The following is a 24,136-nucleotide window of genomic DNA, read 5'->3' as shown; positions in this document are numbered from 1 at the left end:
GAAACCAATAATTTAAATATTATAGAAAAGAAACAATATGAAGTATGAGTAAGTACGAAATGAAAAAGTTAAAGAATAATTTGGTCTGTTCTACTGTATTGTAAATCTATCTAGAATTTGAGACCACACTTTAATTAACGAATTTTAATAACACTTAACCTAAATCGCTAGCAACAAGTACCGAATTTCTGGACATATTAACAACGACATTAAAAACTTTGTCATAATATCTAAACAACCCCAAAACAAATAGGGAATTCCCTAGCAAACAATAAAATTTACACCACTACGAGAATCTAGAAAACCCTAATATCTAAAAAAATCTAAAACTACATTAGTTATTATTTCAAATATGTACACATTGTCTAAATTCAATTATCGTCCAGTTACAAGTCTAATTTTCCTAGCAATCAAATATTGAATTCGTTACCTGCTGACAGGATATGTCAGCACAGTTTTCAGCAAGGTCAGTCTGCAATCAGGATATACCCATGTTCATAATGTCAAAGAAAACGCCAGCGGGGAAACAGTCATAGAAGTAACATGGGTGAAAAATAAATAAAAATAATTGTCACCTCACCAGGAGCACACGCAAACACGCATCTTACAAACACAATAGAAAAAACAACTAGAAAAGTTTAGATAAACACTTACTCGTATAAGTCGCTAATTAAGAATAGCATTATTTTCAGGCACGTAACTGTCCAGTGAAGTTTAATTGTGATTAACTATTTCATTTGCTTATTCGACAAATACCGCAACAATTATTGAATGAAGTGTTCTTTACTACATATATTATTATAGTTGCCTATAGTGACTTTTCAACTATTTATCATTTTTGTTCAACACGAAAGTGCTGAATCCATATTTCCTTATTTAGTCAATATTTAGATGGCAACGAGTCATTTGCAATATACACATAATTGTAAATACAAATAATCACGAATGCTTTTGGTGAGGTTGCAACATTAGAGGAACAGGAAGTAAATGTAAAAATATGACGAATACTCACGCCAAACTCCATAATGAGGGCGTCAATTATACTTCCAATGACCGTTATGAAATCAAATGTATTCCACGGATCTTTGAAAAAATTCTGGAATAAAAATATGAATTAGTTGTCGAATATGTACAATGTCTAATATATCAAATTTCATTATTGCAAATCAAAAAATTGTATACAAATGTACACTTTCTATTTTAAACTCTTTAATTTATGAGGAATCATTGAATCAGGATAGGAATCAGGATATTTCTCTCAAAAATTCAAATCTATTCAAATATCAAAAAATATCTGGCTTATGAATCTATAAACTTTAATGCTATAAAAACTATTCACCTATTTCATATTCAAAACAAAGCGTTATTTCATAAACTTCCTATGAAATGATTTCTAGCGTTTAATATATTCAAGTCCATATTGAATATTATAAGCTAATAAATCTAAGTTAAAATTGGTAAAAAATGAAAGTGTATCGTATGTACTGAAAGCAAACATAACAATCCCTCAAAATAAAATATTACTAATAATTGTGAACGTGTAATTATCAAAAATAAGCGAAAATGGAAAATTCTGTCTTAGATAATTTTAAATTACTTTGAGCGGATGAAAGTTTGCATTGACGGCACATACAAAAAATGAATGAAGGCAGTGCGAGTTCATCATAGTGACGAACCGCATTTACTAAAATAACTCAAATTAAAATTTATTTATCGATATTCAAAATATTTAACGTGTTCATCCTTACCGTACATCCGAAGGCAATCAGCTTCAAAACGGTCTCGAGAAAGAAGAAGAACGTAAAGACGAGGTTCATGAATATTAACGGGTCCATGAGTTCTGGTGGAGCCTCGTGGAACTACCACAAAACCAATACCAATTTGTTTAGCCTTAATGTTAAATATTACAAATTTTATGAAAACTAAATGCCAGATGTCAATCTTTAATGTGAACTAAAGAATGCTATTGTCATAAAGTTCTACTTGTACTTGCAAAAAAACTACTCTAGCATTTAGCTTTGTTTAATCTAAAAAATCAAATCCTATCAATTTCTAATATGTATACAGACAACTTATTTATTTATATCATTTATCATGTAACGATGAGTGTAGCGGCCTGTGTGTGTGTCTTGTTCATTGTCTCCGTTATGAGCCCAGATAACATTTGTGTGATCATGTATATTCGTTCAGTGGCAACAAGTGCACGTGCTGCATGCATCAGATTCACAATCATGCATTGGATCACGACAATTAGTTAATCATCCAATTTGTCAGGTTAAGAAAGAAGTTCACTTACCTTATTGCTTAGATAGCCTGCAGCATAAGACAACTTACCTTGAATCTCCTCACAATATCACTTTGATAGCTGTCTTTAACATAGTGCAATGAAAAAGGAAGTAGATTATTCATCATAGGCGTGAAATATACAGGTGCTACATGCAGCGGGAGTAAAAAGCCATGCTTAACAATTATTCGCAAATAAATTCATATTATCAACAACAATATAAGAGAGAAATCAGTATCGGATACTTGGGAAGGGATGATATTTACTCGACTGGAAATATTCCCATACAGTCATGTAAATAGACAAAATAATCATGTTAGTAACAGAAAGAGTACATTTGTACCTAGATACACATTTGGTATTCGCTGTTGAACACTGTAGTGTCAGTCCAAACTGTGTTTGTGTACTTACTTTGACACCGTAAGCGATGATTTTCAACACCGTTTCCACAGAAAACATTCCAGTAAACCCCATATTCGAATACTTGAGGACATCCGCGTAGACGTCATTTTGATTATAGTACTGCCATTTTGAGATGATGTGCCAGGCGTATTGGATAAACCCATGGCAATGAAAATACATATTTGTTATTTCATACATAGGTATCGAAAATAAGAAAGTATTGTTGTGATGTAAAGAATGGATTTGTATAGAAATGATGTCGGTTCGTAGATCAGTTCAGTGCTAACATTCTGAATACAATTAGCTCTTACGATTTAAAGGAGTTATAGAAGAAAAGGATAGTGATATTGGACTCGGTAAGGGGATTAGTGCTAAACCGTACAGAAGGAAAAAACAAAAACAGACAGGGACACAGTGAAATGAAGATTTTTGCCAATATTTGAGAGCACAGTAATAATTTTCCCAGTACAAATAGATATAAGAAAGTATGGGCTATTGGTTAGGTACGACTTGAAGAATAACAAACTGGTACATTAGATACTTAAAGTTTTAGGTATCAAATTACTAGGCTTTACAATTTGGAATCCCAATAAAAACACAAAGCAGCTATTAGCCACCAATAGACACGCCTGGCAGTAGGCCATTCCACCAAGCATGCAGATTGTTCACATAAAGACGATTAAGATTAGATCTTAAATAAGGTCATGCAACACGAACAACATAGATGGCCCATGCTACAACAACCTAACTGGTCTCGGAGATGTAGTGCATTCTCAAGCACGAATAACCGAGTAAAATTTTGGTGTTTCTTGTGCCGTAAATGTGTAGGAAGGATAGGTATACCGTGCAGTAAACACTGATACACAATCACATGTAATGAATAACAGCAAGCAAGGACTCACGAAAGGATTACTCAACAAAACACAGGATTAAATAAATAGTTCGACGGTACACTTGACGGGATAGGCTCTGTTGTTGTACGCATTCCGATGTGATGTATGACGCCGAATGTTGTTTGTGTTAGTGTTTAATGTGTGTGTGTGTTGATGTTGCGTCATAGGCAGTACTAATGTTTGCCAATTTGTTGTTGTAAATGACCACATGATTAACATTAGTATAAGTCTGACTCTCATTTCAGTAACATAAATGTGTTTTAATTACTACTAGATTTAGGATAGGGCTAAGTGCTTACACATAAAATACACATACGACAGAATAACGTCCCTACATTGTACTTATATTGGCCAAGGTAGAGAGAGATTCAGTGGATTGGACCAAATATTTCGCACGTAGGTTTACACTCTCTAGTGAAGATCGGTGCAAGCTTTCGTGTCGGAGACCCTTCCACTAATCTAGGTCGTCTCTTCGTGCCCTGTGATTTAGGCTAGCTCTCTCAGCAACTACCTAAAATTCTACTTTCCACATTTATGGTGCTTCAATTGTTTTGTATGTATGTTCTCTGTTACTTTGAAAGGAGTGTCGTCAATTGTTTCACTGTTCTAACCTATCAAGATAAACTAGAAATCTTATAGTTAATATTATTCTAACACATAAACGATATTTAAATACATACCTTCATCATGAGCAACAATGTGTTGAGTACGATGAGAGTCATGATGAAGTACTCGAAAGGCGTAGAGACAACTATTCTCCACACTTTGTACTTAAAACTCGCTCTTTTGCTTGGCATATACCTCTCGAGAGGTCGGGCTTCTATCGTGAAGTCTATACATGATTTCTGTGGACAAACATTAATGGTTGGCTTCCAGTTCTTTAAACTGAAATCATTTTTTACACTTTATCATTAATATTCACCTGATTCTTATCAATTTCACCGTCTTGCAGTTCAGCTTCACCCTGCTCTTGAAATGTGATAATAATCAGAGCTACGAATATGTTAACAAAGAAGAATGGAAACACCACAAAGTAAACGATATAAAATATGGACATTTCTATTCGAAAATTTTGTATGGGTCCCCTGTCTTCGTACGTGGCGGCCATTGAGTTTTGTAACACTCTGGAAAGAGAAAAATAATCGAATTAAGTATAAACAAAGTGACAAATAAATGTTGATTGACATTTAGACATTACTAATTTCGCAGTCAGCAAAACAAAAAAGCATCTACATAATTAAACGAGCAGCCGGAGCTGCGATGAATTAAAAATACTGAACTCAAAATAATGACAAATTCTGGAATGTAAGAAAAAGTGACCACACATCGACATAAGAGCTGATTAGAAAAATTCAAAATTTGAAAAAGGAGTGATTCCGCGCAAATTTTCCCACATTAGCAACGCGGTGTTGTTAACCCATTGGCTACATTAATCTAGGGGTTTGATTCTTTAAACATTGTTTCTTTTTTTTTGGTAATGAGTAAGAGTCAAACTACTCACTGTGGCCACCCCTCGCCCGTCTGCACCGCGAACAGCGTTAGCATCGCGGACGCGACATTGTCGTAGTGGAAGCTCTGCGTCATCCACTGGCGCGGGCACACGCGCGGCAGTAGGCTGTTCTGATCGTACAAGAAATACGACCCTCTGCGGATGGAGATAAGGATTAGTGTCGCGATAAAACTTAGGCAGTGGAAGGTAAAACAAATGAAAATGAAAAATAAGAAACAATGACAGGTTGACAATTTTAAAAAGAAATCGAATCTACACATTCTTTTTTGGAAAGCTACATCGTCAATTGTTATTTTATAGATACTGATAACAAATTCAAAATTTAACAAGGAAGATAAGTATTAAATTACAAGTTTATAGATAGTTACAGAGACAGAAAATTAAATAAGAATAATAAAAGATAATACTCACTGGCAGTCTTCAAATGTATTCTTACTGATATCGTTGCAGTGAAAAAATTTACCATTAAAAAGTTGAACTGCAATTACAGCGAATATGAATTGAAACAATATGTACACAATGAGAATGTTGATGACATTTTTCAAAGAGTTCACAACACAGTCAAACACTGCTTTTAACTTTGGAACACGTTTTATAGTTTTCAATGGTCTGAGCACTCTTAACACTCTTAACGATTTTATTGTGGACAAGTTTTGTCCCGCCCCCTTTTTGACACCTCTGTAACAAAGAAAAAGACAATATTAACATACATTCCAAACTGTTTATCACACTAAATATTTCTTAATAATAAAACGTAAAATGTTAGAAAAACAAGACGCATCAATTGGGCTAAAAAGAAAGCTGAGATTAAACAACACCTTATTCGTCTAGCAACCTTTTCAGTCAATTCCTCTATGTTTTCAGTCATCAATTTTGCACTGTGGCTTACACGACCGAAATATTTTTAGGCGTTGCTCGGCGGTGTTAACCCTTCATTTGATTTTGTTCACTGGGATGAACATTCAATTGAAAAAAATAATATGCCGAGTGCATACGTCTTAATTTCTGGTAAGTTTTTTTTTTCACTAGAAAATATACTTAAGTTTTGGTAGAAAAATATTTTTATGTGCTAGTCACAGTCTGAAAGTGTTAATTTTAGCCAAAATGCCGGCCATAGCGAAGACCAGGCTTTAGTGTCAAGGTGTTTATTCAAGCTTTACATGTTTTTTATTATAATTGAGTAATGACAGTGGTTTTAACGTATGGCATAGTGTTTATGCTTAATAACTTGATTGATTTACAATGCTCATTTAATAAATAAGCCATTTTATACCAGGTCAAAGTCGAGTGTTCATCCCAGTGAACATTGCCAAATTACNTGGCAGTCAAAACCAAAAAAACACTTTTGCCGGTTAACCTACAGTTGGATATTAAAAATGAGATGTGACGGCTATGCGCATCAGTGCTGGCAATATAAATTATGATTTATACCATTGTAGCCTAAACCAGTGATTTTTAAAATCATTTGTTCTAAGCTGCCCCTGTCCAAAGCTGCCCCCCTCTCCCCTATAGCTTAACCAGCGATAAGTTTAACGAAGAATTTGAAAGAAAGAAGAATCCGAACTCACCCGATCTCGAAACCGAAGCTGACGAGGGCACAGATGACGACCGTGGCGTCCATAATGTTCCACAGATCGCGCAGATACGCGCCAGGGTGGAACAGTATGCCCAGGTCGACTATCTTCAACAGCATCTCCACGGTGAACACGCCCGTGAACGCGTAGTCGAACCAGTTTAGCACTTTGTTCCTGGAAAAGAACAAATAGTTAAGTAACCAAGTTATAAACTTGTAACTTTGGAAGTGTGACTTGGAAGCTGTCGGCAGATGGCTAACGCTGATAATAATAGGTACTAAGGCAAAGGCAGTCTAGTTTCTGTTAATTAGATTTGACAAAGATGTGGTAAAATATAGTGCCTGCAGCAGCCGAATGCCGACGGTATCCAATTCATACCTTAACAGAACCAAAAAGTCTTACCGCTCACTCCCTTCAAAGACTGGGTCTTCAGCTGCTAAAGCCGCAGAACTCAAGCATATAACTATCATAATAAAAAAATCAAAATATCTTAAATTTACAACCCAGTGTGCGCCTCGCCTAATTCTGTAACAAACAAAACGAACAGTAGTAAATATTCTCGATGAAAATCAAGTCTTCTTAAACCTAAACATTAGTTGTAGCCGAAAGCAGTAAAGTCATATCAACAACAGTTAACTTACGGATTAGTAGGTGACAAAATAAACATGGACGAATATGGCAGCATTGGTTTTGGTCCATCTGGTATCTCCTCCTCGTCTTCTTTTTTGGCCTCTTCTTTCTTTTTCTGGAATATTACACAAATCCTTACAATGATCGGAAATGTTATAGTCTGATAGAAGTATCTGCTGCTTTACTTCTGGCTTTTACAAATTGCTTTAATGAGTAAGTACTAGCAAGATTTATTAGCTTTGTAGTTAAAATTCTACTACTAAAAGTAGCGGTTTTAATAAAACTTATGTTTGACTATCAATGTCTAATTCTTGTTATAAAATGTAGCAATGAGCTAAAATACTTTTCTATTATAATTAGGCAGCATTTTTACTTTATCCAAACTATTTTGTCTTAACACAATATTTTTATCTAAACTGTTACATATTGAACACAAATTAAGTCTCTTTTGTAAATGAAAACCATAAAAATTACCTTAATATTCAAATACATAAGCTAACTACTTTGCTTAAGTTCAAAACATGCGTAAGAAAATACAATTAAAATCAATGGTATTGAAGTATTCCAATGAACTCATATTAAATTTTAAGCCAAAGAAAACAAATTTTGAAATTAATACACCTAGAAAATTTTTGTGAATGACTTTTCCTAGCGATATTTTTAGTTCAGAGAAATTAATATAAACATTTTGATTTCTATTGACCACATTTAGCCAGCTAGGTAGATATAAATGTTGAATTAAAATAACACCTATTGTACATTCTGCCCACAAAAGCGACATTGAGCCGTCATGATACTGCCACAGTTAAAATATTGTTGATTTTCGCAAGCATGATGAGTAGGAAAATTCAGTAATGAGAAGAACATTCTCAAAAGAAATTATGGCGTGCAAGAGACGTGCAATGACCAGGAATGGAGAAATGAAAAAGATGACAGAGGATTAAATGAAAAAACATCCACAATATTTTAACCGGCTGACATGAATGCATACGATGAAGCGAGCTTAGCATCACGGCCATACGGCGTTACCTTCCTACTCGCCGGCGAAGAGGGACTTAAGTCTACTCGAGGTGGAGTCCCATCCACCGCATGTAACGCACCCATCTCTTTCTCCAATTCCTAATTAGCCGAAACAGAGGTTGTCGTATGAAATAGAAATTTCGATACACCTAAATAGTTCCAATCTTCCATACAACAACCGCTCGATAGTAAATGCTCGTGGAAGAGTGGTTGAACATGCTATGGTATTGATATCGTGATTCTATCAACTAAAGTTCAAAGCATCAGAGAATGAATTTAACATTCTAATGTACAGCGTGATGGACGTTTCGAAGCAGACTTACTTGTTGTTGCTTCTCTTTGTCCTCCTCGACTTGTTCCTCTTCTGCCGCTGTCAATTCCTGGAAAGACAAATGCAACATTTACACGAGAAGCGGCGTCAGATTTACAAGTGAGCGTAGACGTTGACACACAACATCGTCTTGCAATTTCTGCGCTTGAACACTTAGCCTATTTTGATGATCTTTGAAACATAGATGCTACTACTCTTATAGTGTTTACAGACGGATCATCCAGAGCAACACCGAGTTACGTTGTATTGGCACTTACTTGGGCGTTAGCCAAGTTGTCGACAGCGATGGCAAGGAACACGTTTAGCAGGGTGTAGTTGCCAAACAGCACCAGGATGACGAAGTACAGAGAGTAAAGCATGCCCCTCTGTATCCCGCCCTGAGACTTGATGCCGTCATACATCACTTCGTTCCAATCTTCTCCTGTTAGGATCTGAAATACAGATAGAAAGTTTTAAATACAGATTCTAATTTTAACCAACTTTTTAAAACTTTTGAACTAGTACTTGATGACGTCAGAGAGACAGAGAGTAAAATGACGCTGATTAATGATGATACATTGAAGGCAGTGATATAGGAGAATATCACATAATCGTAAGACGCGGTCAATTAAACTCTATCGATACTTTTCAAGAAAAGAGGCTAAATTAACAATGGTATCAAAAAGGATAGTTACCTGGAAGACAGTAAGCAACGCAATGGGGAAAGTGTTGAAGTTGGTAGGTGGCGTGCCGTCTTCGAAGTTGAACTGCCCTCCGAACAGCTGCATGCCGAGCAGGGCGAAGATAAGGATGAACAGGAAGAGAAGGAACAGCAGAGAGATGATGGATCTCATCGAGTTCAGGAGAGATATCACTAGGTTTCGGAGTGATGACCAGTATTTTGTGACCTGAAATATAAAAGTTTTGTTTTTGAGGTCTGCAAGTTTAATCCCAGATTATTATGTGTCACTTTTCAATGATTTTGCTACATAAGATTCCCCTATTTTAAAGTTAATACCTACCTAGTTATTAGTTACAAGTATTAGACAAGTTAAAGATCTATATTAAAATGTTATTCACAAATCACAAAAATCAACATAAAACCTATTATCTTGAGCCTAATATTTGCACGATCTACAAGTATGTAGCTCGTGTCGATAGCTCGTGTAAATAATAAGACAGATAAAACTGTAATTATTAAGGGAGCATTTTATTTCTCACACTACCTTTTGTCCGCTACTATACGTTTATCAAGTAAACTTGTAAAAATATCTTAAACAAGTATCAAAAAGCAGCTAAATAATAATTACCTTAAATATTCTCAACAGTCTTAAAGCTCTAAGGACAGAGAGGCCAAAGGAGCCCCCCTTAACCTCCGACCAGACCACTTCGAAGATGGAGCCCGAGATGACCACGCAGTCGAACCGGTTGAACGAGGACTCGAAGTATATCCGCGGTCCCAACGCATACATCTTCACCCACATCTCCATCATGAACAAACCCAAGAACACAAATTCGGCGTAATCTGAAACAAATGACGGTGAGTTATACTTTTTGACACTTTATATCTGGCAATTAGTTGGATTAAAATGTTTTTATATTTGAAATTTTTGATTTCTTATTACTATCTAAAAGATTGCGAATTGGGAGTCGCCTGAAGGGTGTGTGTTTCACAACTTCATGTAGTTTAGTTATGTCTTAAAATACGGAAAATTTATACGTTTACCGTTTTTAAATTCGTAAAATTATTTCTATTTTACATATCACTCTTACACTTACATAAAAACGAAGTTAGCCACTTAGGTTGCTTATAGTGCTCAACAGCGACACATATCGTATTGAAGAACACCAAGACGATGACGAACCAATAAAACCACTGGGTTTTCACTGTGTGTCGGATCCAAAACCGGAACCTTTTCTCGGCGCGCCAGAAGTCCGCGCATTTGCCCACAGATCTCGACTTGCTTTTCAGAAAACCTGTCGTAAACAAAAACGTATTAGTAAAACATATTTCTCAAGAACCAAAAGCTGTTGATCTAACAAACGTCACTCGAGTTCGTGAAATCAACAGTAACTATTACTAAAGGGAACATTCAGCTAATGTTACTAGCATATACGCACATATAGCTTACTTATCAGCACTTTTAGCTTTCGGGACATAATAAGCTGGATGTTGGAGGTTCATATTAGAACGCGTAATTGGACAGGACTTAGAGCGGTGTCGGAATACGATCGAGGTCGCTACTCGACACTAGAGCCGTATAAATTTCTAACGACCCTCCCTGGGGGCAGTTGTTCTGTTATCCCTAGTTTTTTCAGTCACGCTTTAAGGTAACCTTAAAGTAGGTTAAAGCGATTTTTATTTTATATTCAACGCTGGGGAAGAAGGTGGAAGAGAAGTAAGAATAGCAAGAGTTTAGAAGATAGTTTAGACGCCCGAACGTTTAAAAAGTTATTAATTGTTAAGTTATCAATACAGCACAGTTCAGTTTTTATAATAAAATTAATCAGTTACGATTTAAAAAGGCATGGGAAATTGATATAAAAGTGACGCTTTTTTGTTCAAATACGTAAATATCATACATAAACGTACGGACGTTATAGTCGGGTTGGAAAAAGGAGTAACTATGCCTAAATCTATGACTATACTAGTTCTCAACTACAAAGAAGATGAAAAGGAATATTCTACCAGCATCACGCTTGATCCCATACCTTGCTTTTTCTTTGGAACTGTAAACAACCAACACACAAATAGAGTACGAATACTTAATGGAAGTGGATGAAAACGAGTGTATAGGTTTACAAGAGAACACAACATTAACATGCAACATTCATTAAATTCTTTTGATTATCGATATCAATTTGTACTAAAACAGATATATTGCAATAATTAACCACGATTTGAAAATTTACATCACAACGTGGAAAGAGAAATGAAAAGTTTAAATATTTAAAACCATCAAACTCTTTAAAGGTTTGTAAAATCAAATATAAATCAACATGCTGCTAATAAAACACATGCTTTCGCAATTAATGTAGCTATAGTCTAAAATAAATATTAACGAACACAACGGGGCGATAAAAATGAAAAGATTAATCGTAAAAACATTAACACTCAACACGACGGGGACAAACATGAATTGAACAAGAGGTTCGATGTACTAACCGTCATCCCCGCAGTCTTCGTCTTGCTCTTCTTCTTCTGTGTCTGTGCTTTTACTTTTGCCTAAGTTTTTTAACTTTTTCTTAGCTGCTGCTCTTCTCCGAGCTGTTGGCATAAAATAAGTTTTAATATTTTCACAAGCTCTCGTATTTCCCATTAGTATTGTCTTTTGAGCGGGTGACATATTTACCTTCTATTATGTGCATTTTTTCTTCTTCTGTTGTTCTTTCTTCTGCTAATATTACTTCCTCTGAAATAAAAACATTTTAACAACTTCAAGTTTAACTATAGTGGCTTTGATTTGTTTTTTTTTGTTGTTGTTTTCAAGTAACTTACCGGCTTTACATATCCACTCAACATAACCGTTGAGTTCTCTCTCTAGCTGCTGCTGCCTTCTTAACTTAAGAAATTCTTGTCTATTTTCTACTTTCTCTCTTTCTTTAGCAAATTCACTGTAAATATAGCATAAGATGTGAAATGAATTCTAGCAATACTCAAAAATGTGTCATAATCATTTATTTTTTCGATAAATCTAGCCTTGTATTACATAGGTGATGATACAAAATAGTCGATAGTAAAGTCTATCAGTACTTACTTAAATAATTGAGATTACTTATAGATACAGGATGAAGCTTATAATAGCGTAATGTAAATATGAGATGATACAAATAAGAGTGAACCAAAATCAAGATTTAACTAAAAAAGACACAGAGCATAAACTTTGTTAGTTCAAGCAGGTCATAGACCAAGGTTTACTGGTAATACGATAGATATCAAGCTGCGTCACACGGTCTCAAGTCAGATCTCAAGTCAGACCTGCTTCTGTGATCCAGTTTAGGTACGCGCTGAAGTCCTGGTTGAACATCTGTCGAGCTCTTTCCTTCTGGAACTGAGCTCGTCTCTCAACGCGCCCCCTCTCATTAGAGAATTCTCTGGTTTTGGCCAAGCGTAAAGCAAGTATCATTATTATATTTTAAAAGAAATTTCATCTTGGTTAAAACATCAATTTAATTTAAACAGGCTTAACCATCTTTATGTCAAATTATTTCTGCGAAATATAGGAAATAACAATGATGCATACATAATTTGACGGAATTTGTCAATTACCAAAACATAAAAGTAAGTTAAGCAACACATTTGATAACAGAAACGAAAAGTTAACATCAGTTGAGTATTATGACATTGAATGATATGATGAGTGCAATAAAAGTGAAGTGTTTGAAGACTCACCCGCTAAGGACACCGAGAACTAAGTTGAGCATAAAGAATGAACCCAATACTATGAGAGGCACAAAGTAAACCCAGTTGAACGCACTACCTAACGCGTCATTTGTCTGAAACAAAACAAATTAGTGGCAGTTTGATACAAGTTATTTAATTGATTGGGGAAGAAGCTAGTAAATTCTCGCTCGATGCTTTATCGCTTAATAGTGCAGCTTCCTGATGCATTGGAATATTATTAAGTGTGGTCAAGTTGATGTTTACAAATAATGTGAAGATATGAAGAAAAATACTGTCTTAATTACATGGCAATCCACTCCTCCAAGATTATGTCAACAGATGGTATCTGACCAAGCTATTGACGAGTACCGTTAAACAGATATCCACTGAAAACATTCCGGTCACAATTACAATGCCATGGAAAACGATTAAACGTAGTTGAAGCTTTTAATGATTGTTGTTGAAAGTTTGAAACGAACTTCCAAGAGATCTGGTGAAGGTCGTGGGAAGCGCCTGGATGCGGTCAGCGCAAGAGCAGTCGTTGTGAAAATCTTTGGGCGGCAGTGGAGGGAATTTGAATGAAACGAACCAAAACTACACAGGACTTAATAGATGATAATATTATGATCAGACGTATCTGAACTTGCTGACGGTTGATGACTTGTGTGAAAGTGACTTACCCAATAGAGGATGGCGGTCCAGCCCTCCATGGTGATGCACTGGAAGACAGTGAGCATGGCAAAGCCGATGTTGTCGAAGGACGTGATGCCCTTGTTCGGCCCCTCCCACTTTTCGAGGCACGTGCTCTTATCGTACTCACACACGTGCGCCCCGTACGGCGCCAGCGACACGTTGTCCGCGTTACAAGGCGTTGGATTGTCGCCATCATTCATTATTTCATCTGTTGGTAGAACAAGGGTTTTAGTACATAGCACACATTTGATAATGGCTTACATCTGTCCATTAAATTAGGAATAAAAGTTATGCCTCATAGCCCAAAAATTAGGCATAAAGAGGACAAAAGTCAAGAGAACAAAATCAAACATTTGGTAACAACAAACCTACAGAAATGTCAACAATATGTTAAACGTCTAACTCTAAAAGATAAAGTGGGTGAACTTAGAACTTTTTATTCCCGATGAATCGAAAGAATTTATATGGCAGTGGCAAAAAAGTTGCCATAGCATTGTGATCGAAAATGAGCCCAAAAATGATGTAAAAGTTTTCGCGCGTTCAGGGCTTAAATTGTTAATAATGATGAAAACTAAAGTTACCTTAGCGATTGAAAAATTGGCCCCATATGATTAACCATATTTTACCCGCAATCGCACTTTTATTTTACCCCAGGAAATAGTGGTGCATTACCAGTAACAAGAAAATATATGCACAAAGTTTCCGATTCGCAATGCTCTCGCGTGCATTCGACAAAGTTTCGCGATGTAATTAATTAGTTAATTAATGAAACTGGGTCGATCTTTTGTGAGCATTAACGCTGCTTGCAGTTGCTAGGTCGTTGTATGTAGGGCACTAATCCTCTTTGGTGTTTTAATGTAGTCTTCAGAAGGAAAGTAAATAAGACTTTGTGAAATTCATCGTATGCTTGTGGATTGTATAATTAGGTGGAGAATGACTTTAGACAACGAGGTCTTTACTATCCTATTCGCAAGCAAAAGTATCGAAACACCTCTTATGTTTTGTTCGAGTGATCTTATAAAGAGTTAAGTAAAAGACTGATGATGATGTGTCTATGGTATCAATTTAAAGTTTATAACTTAACCTTTCAAAATTTCAAATGATTCCATATTAATCTTCATTAGTAATTTAGATCTTTAGATAGCTTGGGACAAATAGGGTGACTCCATACATTTACTAGCGAGTGTAGTTATCTGATTTCATAACCAATTTGACACAAAAATAATAAATCAAAGTTACTGTCCTAGTTGCGATTTATTTTCATGTCAGTTCCATAAATATGAAACCGCAGTTAAACAAAACCGAAACAGAAATACGCGCATCTGTTTGTAGCGGTGAAGTTAAAATACAACACAAACAAAACATTCAATTGGAAAGCGTTTGTTGATTGTAAAAGTTGCATCAACATGTGAAGCAGAGGATAGTGATTTATTGAAATTTGAATTCGACAGCAAAAACTGATTGTTTTGACTGTTACTATGAAAATACGTCTAGTGATAGTACGAGTATGTTGATCATGAATTAGTTAGGTTTTTTATTTGGTGTCCTGTAAAATGTTTTTATCAACCGGCACCAGTTTCTGACTTACGCGTAACGTAACATGGAACTAACGTATAAAATTATGAGAGATCTATTCAAATCTGCCAAATTTTGACCTCGAATCGTTAACGCCTTTGGGACAAATTTTACAATCCATTAGAGACATTTTGTGGTAGGCTGTGTACGTATTATGGTTTGGATAATAACAAAATTAAGTACTTACTAATATCTTCTAAAGTATAACAAGTCTTATGGAGTGCCCCAGAGTAGAACTCGAGGCCTATAATGGCGAAGATGACTATAGCGAAAAGCACCAACAGCCCGATCTGAAGCAACGGGGCCATAGCCTTGATGATGGACTTCAAGACCACTTGCAGACCTACACGAGAAATCAAACTTTATTATAATGCCAAGAAAGCTTAAATTGTAATTTTCGATTGCTTGAATGAGAATGAAGGAAAGGACTTTACGGAACAGATTGAAAAGCATTAATTGACTGTCATTTTACTGTAATTTTAGTTTGGAAAATTGAATTACTGAAGCTATTTGGCAAGGGTATCAGTTTAAAGGTTCAATTCAGAGATGATCAGGTTAAAGTATATTGGCAAAGGTAACTATTCAAACTAGCGATACAATACTAGATAAGACGAAAGAAAGATTAACGCTATGGAGATGATAAAAATGGTAAAACAAATGAAAACGTTTAGTTAACGTGCACAAGAATAATGGGGAGCGCTGTTGCATAACTTCGCTCGAAAACAAAAGACAGGTGTTCTTTTTTCAATTTATCGAACGGCGTATTTTTTCTGGTGTCATTTCCAGCCAGCTTGTAACACAATCGATACTATCGAAAGAGTTTGCAAGCTGAATTGATTTATTTTTAATTTTGTTTCGTTGTCCTTGTAGAAGTTATGCAACAGCCAGTGCTAATGTTGCTACGTGTAGCTAGTAATGTTCTAAAACTCACTAGGAACGCCCGATACTAATTTAAGGGGCCTCAGCACCCTAATGGCACGCAAGGTCCTGAAGTCGACGTCGGGCGCGACCGGCAGCTGCGTGATGATACTGCCAAACACATATCACTCGGTACTATAGCTTGAAACTAGCAGCTAGCTTAGGAATAAAACCTCTACGTAAGTCTGTGCTTTTTGGGGTTCTTTTTTAATAAGTTTGTATTTTTTTGTCATGAAAATGGCGTTGTAAAAGAGTTACAGTAATGAGTTTCATTTAAAGTAAAAGCACAGACCTTGTTTATTAATTATGAAAATATTTTAAAATGAATCGTCTAGCTTAATTTCTACCATCTAAATATCGTGTATCTAATTAGTCAGATTATTATAAACTAATCACACGTTTATTACGCATTTTAATCTAAATACACCATATTTATTCACACCTAGTATCATTTCTTTATCTAATTTCTTACATATTAAACTTTTATATTTTACCTACGCAATACACAATTATAGCAAATCGTTACTATTATGCAACACGTAGCTGATCCAAATAACATTTAAACATTTTCCATTAATCAATAAAATAAGTATCACACATTGTCTAAGCTGTAACGAAACGTCTCATAAAGTGTGCCGAGAGTTCGACGCTACGTTTTTACTAAGAATTGAAAAGTTCTATTTTCAAAAAACACTAGCGACGTCTACGTTGGAAAATTCGAAATTCGAAAATATCTAGCGAGAACGTTCTATACAAATAAGGTAGGTATTATGTGAACGGTTCGCCAATTACTGTGAATTACTTGGTATCCGCGAGACGAGCTTGAGCGGGCGAAGCACTCTGAATGAGCGCAGCATCCGCAGGTCAACGTCCACGTTGTATTCGGCGAATATCGTCATCGACCTAGTTTTTGTCATTATTCGTTCAGTAAGGTAAACACACTCTGTGGCACCTGACTAAGATTTTTGGCGAACTTTTGACTGACAATTTAAACCAATTGGTGGCCTGATTGATCACAACTGATTGGTCGTATGAATTTCTGAGTCTTTCAATATTTTGGCATTACAGTCTTTATTTGATCAAAACTAAAACCAAGCACACATTTTACAAGCGTAATAATATTTCTTACAAATAGTAATTTTAACTTATGAAGAGATACTAATACAGTTTATGAAAGAAGACCGATAAAATGCACATTGATAAGGCATGCCAACATATTCAAAGATTCATTCATACAAAATGCATATTCGCATGAACATTGTAAAGAACAACATTGATGGCATAGTAAATAGTTTTTGAATTGGATTGTTCTTTATGATTAGTTCAATCCACAATCCTAATAATGAAAAGTTTTTAACAAACACATCTAAGATAAAACACTAGTAATAAAATGCAATACTCACCCAGTTACTACAACGAAAAAATCCATGATGTTCCAAACGTTCCTAAGGTACGATCCCCTGTGTAAAACAAAACCTAAGGCTAAGATTTTTAACGAGGCTTCTACACAAAATATTCCTAAAAAGTACGTCTCGGTCTCTTCCTGCAACAAAAAGAAAACAAAAATGTTAATATCAACACAAAAAACACAGTTCGCAATACTAGAATGCTTTCTTTGTTTCTAGGGATTTACAAGTGACTGAGTTTTAAAATAATTGCTCTTTAGAACACTAAAGCCAAAAACCAATAAAACAATCAACGTTTAAATTTTTTTTTGGTCTTTGCTAAAGGTTCATTTATAGAACTTCTTGTAATGGGTCAAAATAATAACATTCATCTAATCCCTACCTGAGTTTGAATTGAGTTTTGAGCGTTTTTGTAATACCAGTAATACTTACTACTTCATTTGTTTTCACACATGTTTATGTAAATAAATATCTTTATCTTTTTCATGATACGGACGCAATAGGCCTTCAAAAATTTGCTTGGTAGCTTTCAGAGTACAACAGATCAGAGACAGAGAGGTTATCTGATTTTGATTTGCAATTATAGTATTTAAAAAATATATGTTTAACGTACCAAATTCTGTGCTAAGACGGTCTTATCGCCGTTAGGCAAATGCTCCTCCAGCGCCAGCACCACGCAGTTGGCGATGATGGTAAGCAGCACCGCGTACTCGAAGGGCGGCCACTCGATGATGAATTTTGTATACCTGGAAATAGAAGTTATATTCGATTAGCAAACTTTTCACCAACGGAATGATAGGGTTCTTATTTTGAACAAGAGATGGCGCTGCCTGCATACAAGCTCGCGATTATTCAATAACCTAGATCTTATTATGTAGGACATGGTATGGTATAGTCTAGTCATGAGATATCTTGTACAATAAATCATGCATTAACAATGGACGACTGCTTTTTGAAACATTGCCAAGTGTCTGGTATATCATCAACCGAGATAAAATTAATTGCCCTTACGACCTAAATCTTGGGTTCCCTTTTTATCTTCTTTCTATATCCATATTACTTGCAGAAAAAAGTCGCTCTCATTGGTGAACATCGCTGACAAATATCAAGTGTGTTTATTTTTTAAAGCTTCATTTTAAAACTTTCATTTGATAATGTACGGTTGTAACAAAACCATTGTCATTCTGTCTAAACAGTTGAAAGTGGAATCTTTTATCAAACGCTTGTACCTAATTACAGCCTTATTGCGCCGCCGGTGGGGATAATTAGTTATAGCGACATAAGTGCCGTTTGATACACTGTTTAGTGCTAAACTGTCTATTAATCGGAAAATTGCTATCGTGTCTGACACGTGCATATACAACACGTCATCAAGATAGGCACATTAAAGGCATTACTTGATGAAGTAAAGTTCTGACACTTGCGAAGTTTTTTTTTTAGTAGTTTTAGCTAGTGCTTGTGAGTTGAGATTGGGAAGTATGGGTGTCGTTTTTCAGTGTAGTAGGATTCAATATTTCACAATTAGGTACATTAAACACACCAAAATGTAATACCAAAACTCCTAATTTAACTAGTTTTAAATAACCAAAGAGTAAATAGTACTTATTGGCAGTCGCCAGAATTAATAATAAAGTATGTTGATTAACAAAAAACAAATCCGTAATATTAGGCTGGAAATCTAGAATCACCTGGGGGATTTATGTTTCTCGTCAATTAAATTAAATTCTACTGTTTCCGTTATTATGAAAATAGAAATAGTAAAGTTACATTTTTTTCAATCAAAATCACAAAGAAATAAAGCGTAGTATTTCAGATCAGCCATAGTATCCAACAAAAAACTTTCTGTAAGTAGGATGTAATACTCTCGCAAAATCTCACAATCACGAGCATCTCGTAAAGTCGTTGCATTCAAAGCAAATATTTATAACGCACCTAAATATCGCAGTTTACAAGAACTGGCACCGTTCCACCGTTGCAGGGAGGGTATGTTGCAGTTCTTCGGTTAATATTCTCTGACCCGTCCTATATACATAATTTAGCCGATTACGCATTTCTTCCGTGACTAAACGTGAATTATTCGGATTCCGAGTATTTGACGTTTGGCAATTATTGTTTATCGATAGCATTTGTTAGTGGGAGTTTGTTCTGTTGGCGTTAACAAGTACCTACTAAATAAAATTAGCGTCGTTTTAATACTTGTGTAGCACTTTAATAAATAACAGTTTGACAAAAATGATTTTTAAAAGTATGTTCGTGTATAAATCCGTAACGACGATCAAGATCTTAAAATTCGACTTAACTTCTATCATCGATTCTGTCTCGTGATTGATCTAAATATTCGACTTATCAAAAGCCTCAATAAATTCAATCAATTGCGATAGAATAGTTTTAAACTTCGTTTCTGTGGTAATACGGACCTAAGAGTTCACGATCACGGTGAGATCGATTTAGTTGTGACGTGCCAGGGCAACAAGTATGTGAACTATCCTTTTATCTGCTACTCGTATGAATAAATTAATCGTTTTACTACTACAAACCAATTGGCTGACTTTCATTTAGAAACCGCTTTGCAAGTAAATAAAATTAATTTGTGTACCTATCTAAATATTGTTGTTAACTAGTGGTCCCATAATACAGTGATACACAGTCACAATCATAAATACATTAAAATACATTTCATTTCATTTTTTTCATAGAAGCTATTTCAAATAATAATACCTACTCGAATTAGGCGACACACTAATTCACTAACTCGAAATGATTATTCAAATGAATAAAAAAGAACGGCATCAAATGCATCATCTTGATGCAAATGAAAACGTAATAATTAAGAGGCATCAAGCAAGAAATGCATCTTCATTTCTGGTCGTGAATTCAGGAATTTGCATGAGATCTGGGTTGGAAGGGTTTATTCCACATTTAAATACTTAATGGCCACTTCACTTTTAGCGAATGCGGCTGGAATTTACATTTACTCTTTGACCATTTCATGTTTTTGATATTAAAATAAATCACGGTAAGTAATTAGTATGAACTTAATTAAATATCAAGCTCACTTGTGTTAGGAACGTATTTTTATGAAACTTTATTTACTCTACAGTGTAAAACTATGTAACATAGGTACGATAGCAAGTCAAGCTAAATACTGCATTTAGTTGCAACAGTACTATTCTGTCATAAAAACTGTACGCATGTGGCTTACTAGACTTGCGGTTTTGCGGTAGTTAGTGTCTTAGGTAGTCCGGATGACTGAGCTAGTCGAAAGGGCGTACCTACTCAGTCGTATGATAGTAGTTATCAAACATTGGAGAGGTTGAGAGAAATGATTTACGCTCGTAATTTTGCTGCATAGCCAACAGACTGTAAATTGGTAAGGTCGTTAGGAATACATGCATGCGGAATGCGAATACAATAGTAATTGTGGATATTTGTAGTCTAAGCTTAACAGTGTTTCCGACAATTCAGTGATGGATAGGACAAGGCTTTGAGAAGGCTTCATCAAATCGAGAGTGATAACGAAAGTTATACACCTATTGTATAGATCTCCTGGGCAATGGAACCTCGAGCTGATGATATTATCTGCCGCTCTTTATCAGTAGCATAATACCATTGCAAAGTAAAGAATCTGGGGGCACGGCAGTGCCCCCACCAAGTCGAGCAAAAAAGCGGCACGGCCGTACCATCCTTTTCTCGAAGCAATTCAGGCCATTTTCGACCGCCTGTAACTTCGTTGTGGATAAAACTAGAAGGCTGAATTTTCATTAGCTATGCAGGAATTGTAAAGACACGGTATATTTAAAATTTCATTCAATTTGAACCAGTAGTTTAAGAATTATAACGGGTCAAAGTTACTTAATTTTGTCACTCACTGACTCACTGACTGACTCACTGACTGACTCACCGATCATCAAAACTCTAAGGCACTTCTAGCAGACCTAGAAGCTTCAAATTTGGAATATAAGTAGTGTTTGGTGTATGAATCAAGGAAAAACTAAAATATTTGGGGGCACGGTAGTGCAACCGCCAAGTCGAGTAAAATTTTTCAATTTCGGTCCAGTTTTCTAGATACATAACTGCTGTCTACAAAATACAAAAAGAAATGAGATCCCATCAAAAACAATACTTGTCAAAAAAACCAAGTCTCGCAACTCAGTTGTTCTACGGTAAAAAGTTGTGAGATCCATGTAATACCAAGTCCAGGCCAGGAAATCTTTAACGTTTTACATAAATATATTGACTTGGCCATCGCATGAAAACACGTGTAAATTAAATTATTTAGTGCGATGGCCAAGTCAATATTTTATGTAAAACGTTAAAGATTTCCTGGCCTGGACTTGGTATTACATGGATCTCACAACTTTTTACCGTAGAACAACTGAGTTGCGAGACTTGGTTTTTTTGACAAGTATTGTTTTTGATGGGATAGAAGTTTACAGATACGGGCATTTATGAACATTAAGCTGTCAGCTATTAACTGCACTTTACGAAAATAATTGTCCAATATTATCAACAGCTGTGTCTAATATCAAATATGTGATGCATATTTTCATAATACAGTGCAGTAACATGCTCACCTCCGAATAGGATTTTAGATGAAGAATATGAAGATCGAGCCATGTTTCGGAACAACGGGATAAAACAATCTGTTACGAGATCAGCGATCAGTTATCGCTCCTTGTGAGTTGCGTATTTACGTTATACCTACAGTGCAATGAAGTTCTGAGCTCTTAGGTTGTTATGAGCGAACTGTCCATGGTACATTGTGTATACGGGACACCTCTCATTCCCACCGCTGCAACTCCTGTGTAGCCAGGATCTACAGCTTGACCGTCAATAAAAACCCAACCAGTGAAGGCAAGGAGAAAGTTAATTAAGGGGGCTAATCTTATGAGCAATTAGCTGCTTGCCAATAATATTTTTCACAAAATTGCTTAAAAGCACGGAAATGTTTCCTTGTCGCAACAAAATCGGTGTAATAAATTGTGGAAACAGATGTAATGTTGTAGGTATTGAATAATGCATTATGTCACTTTCATGTTTCCAAAGCACACCTACATTGTGTATAGTGAAGTGATCTCTCACCTCCGAATAGGATTTTTGTTGGAGAATATGAACAGCGAGCTGGGCCCCAGAGCAGCGAGATAAAACACCATAGCGTAAACTGCCCATACGGTACATTGATTATCCTGATGATTGACGTATTTTCATTAATACAGTACCTACAGTCACGAGCTTTCTTCCGAATGGAAGAGCCGCTATGCGTTGCCCATGATAAAAGTTGGCGTAATTGCCGTATAGTACAGTGAAAACTCTTGCTCACTTCCGATACGAATAGCATTCTTTGAGCTATACAACTTTGGCGAAGGCAAATGGAAGGGTTATGTTTGTAATATAATGAAGTAACATGCTCACCTCCGAATAGGATTTTCGTTGGAGAATATGAACAGCGAGCTGGGCCCCGGAGCAGCGGGCTGGTGCGCGCCGCCCATGGTATCAGCTGGCGCAGCGCGAGCCTGCGCGCCCGCCGCCTCCTGCGCTGCCGCCAACCTGCAAACACCGGGAATGACACGTTATTATTGTGTACAATAAGGTTCAGATTAGGACGACAGGTGTGGAAAATTAATGTTCCTTATAACCCATTGAGGACCAGACCAGTATTTAGAAATACCTACCTACCCTAGATAGGCAAGTATAATACTACAAGTGGAAATAATAAAACAGTGGCGGCTAATTTGCAATAACGTCATAACAACGTCAGCGCAATTAATAAAGGGCAAATCCAATATTGTCGTCAGTAGGGTGACCTCAACTTATGCGCATATAAGTGGTCGTATACAGGGTGTTAGGTAAATGGGTACATGAGCCGACACTAGCCCATGTTAACATGAGCATATAAATGGTACGGTGAAGTCAGAAAATTGATATCTTCATTTTAATTATTTTAAATTTCATACAAATCGGATTTTATAAAATTTATTTTGTATGAAAATTAAAAAAAATTAAATGATGATATCAAATTTCTGACTTCACCATTTCATTTATATGCCCATGTTAACATAGGCTAGTGTCGGCTCATATACCCATTTACCTAACACCCTGTATATGAACAACAAATTGAATAGACTCGCCAAATGTAGGTCAGTGCCTCGGCATCGTGTGACAACACGGGAAGGGCATGCGGGATGCATTATATTAATTAAAGTTCTCGCTGATAACATTTGCATTTAGCACATCTATGTAAAGTCGAACTAGATGTGAACCTTATGGTTGTTAGTACCTACATTCTATAGCTATTGATAGTCTATTTTTCTGTAAAAATAATTTGACTAAAATCGCACAAGGACGTGCAACTGAATAACTAAAGTAGTAGTTTATAATCTAAAAACACGCTTTTAATTAGCTCGATAAGACAAATTCAATGAACCCAAATTCGATGCGATTCCGCCGTTTCGTTCAGGAGTTCCAGTCCCAGACCAGCTCGATGGTACCTTAATATAGTCATCTAATCTACATATAATTGCCAAGTTTCATGATGGT

The 24,136-nt window shown here is 35.9% G+C and overlaps 1 protein-coding gene across 1 annotated transcript in view; it reads right to left on the bottom strand.

Annotated features, from left to right (window-relative positions):
• cac (calcium voltage-gated channel subunit cacophony) overlaps positions 1–24,136 on the bottom strand; it is a 43,099-nt gene that overhangs the window by 13,633 nt on the left and 5,330 nt on the right. The window contains exons 2-26 of the mRNA XM_028313485.1: positions 23,012–23,146; positions 18,213–18,345; positions 17,597–17,736; positions 16,207–16,304; positions 15,463–15,618; positions 13,688–13,908; positions 13,017–13,120; positions 12,123–12,238; positions 11,977–12,036; positions 11,790–11,891; positions 10,403–10,600; positions 9,934–10,148; positions 9,319–9,531; positions 8,902–9,075; positions 8,637–8,693; positions 8,323–8,412; positions 7,305–7,408; positions 7,066–7,188; positions 6,658–6,837; positions 5,501–5,767; positions 5,081–5,224; positions 4,502–4,703; positions 4,260–4,424; positions 1,749–1,859; positions 1,013–1,096 (exon numbers count right to left, since the gene is read on the bottom strand). Coding sequence (XP_028169286.1) covers positions 1,013–1,096; positions 1,749–1,859; positions 4,260–4,424; positions 4,502–4,703; positions 5,081–5,224; positions 5,501–5,767; positions 6,658–6,837; positions 7,066–7,188; positions 7,305–7,408; positions 8,323–8,412; positions 8,637–8,693; positions 8,902–9,075; positions 9,319–9,531; positions 9,934–10,148; positions 10,403–10,600; positions 11,790–11,891; positions 11,977–12,036; positions 12,123–12,238; positions 13,017–13,120; positions 13,688–13,908; positions 15,463–15,618; positions 16,207–16,304; positions 17,597–17,736; positions 18,213–18,345; positions 23,012–23,146 — 3,592 coding nt within the window. The remainder of the gene's footprint in view (positions 1–1,012; positions 1,097–1,748; positions 1,860–4,259; positions 4,425–4,501; positions 4,704–5,080; positions 5,225–5,500; positions 5,768–6,657; positions 6,838–7,065; positions 7,189–7,304; positions 7,409–8,322; positions 8,413–8,636; positions 8,694–8,901; positions 9,076–9,318; positions 9,532–9,933; positions 10,149–10,402; positions 10,601–11,789; positions 11,892–11,976; positions 12,037–12,122; positions 12,239–13,016; positions 13,121–13,687; positions 13,909–15,462; positions 15,619–16,206; positions 16,305–17,596; positions 17,737–18,212; positions 18,346–23,011; positions 23,147–24,136) is intronic.

Source organism: Ostrinia furnacalis, unplaced genomic scaffold (assembly GCF_004193835.3).
Source record: "Ostrinia furnacalis isolate ACB-3 unplaced genomic scaffold, ASM419383v2 OfSCF4245, whole genome shotgun sequence".
Taxonomy (NCBI): domain Eukaryota; kingdom Metazoa; phylum Arthropoda; class Insecta; order Lepidoptera; family Crambidae; genus Ostrinia; species Ostrinia furnacalis.
This window is presented reverse-complemented; position numbering and strand designations above follow the sequence as displayed.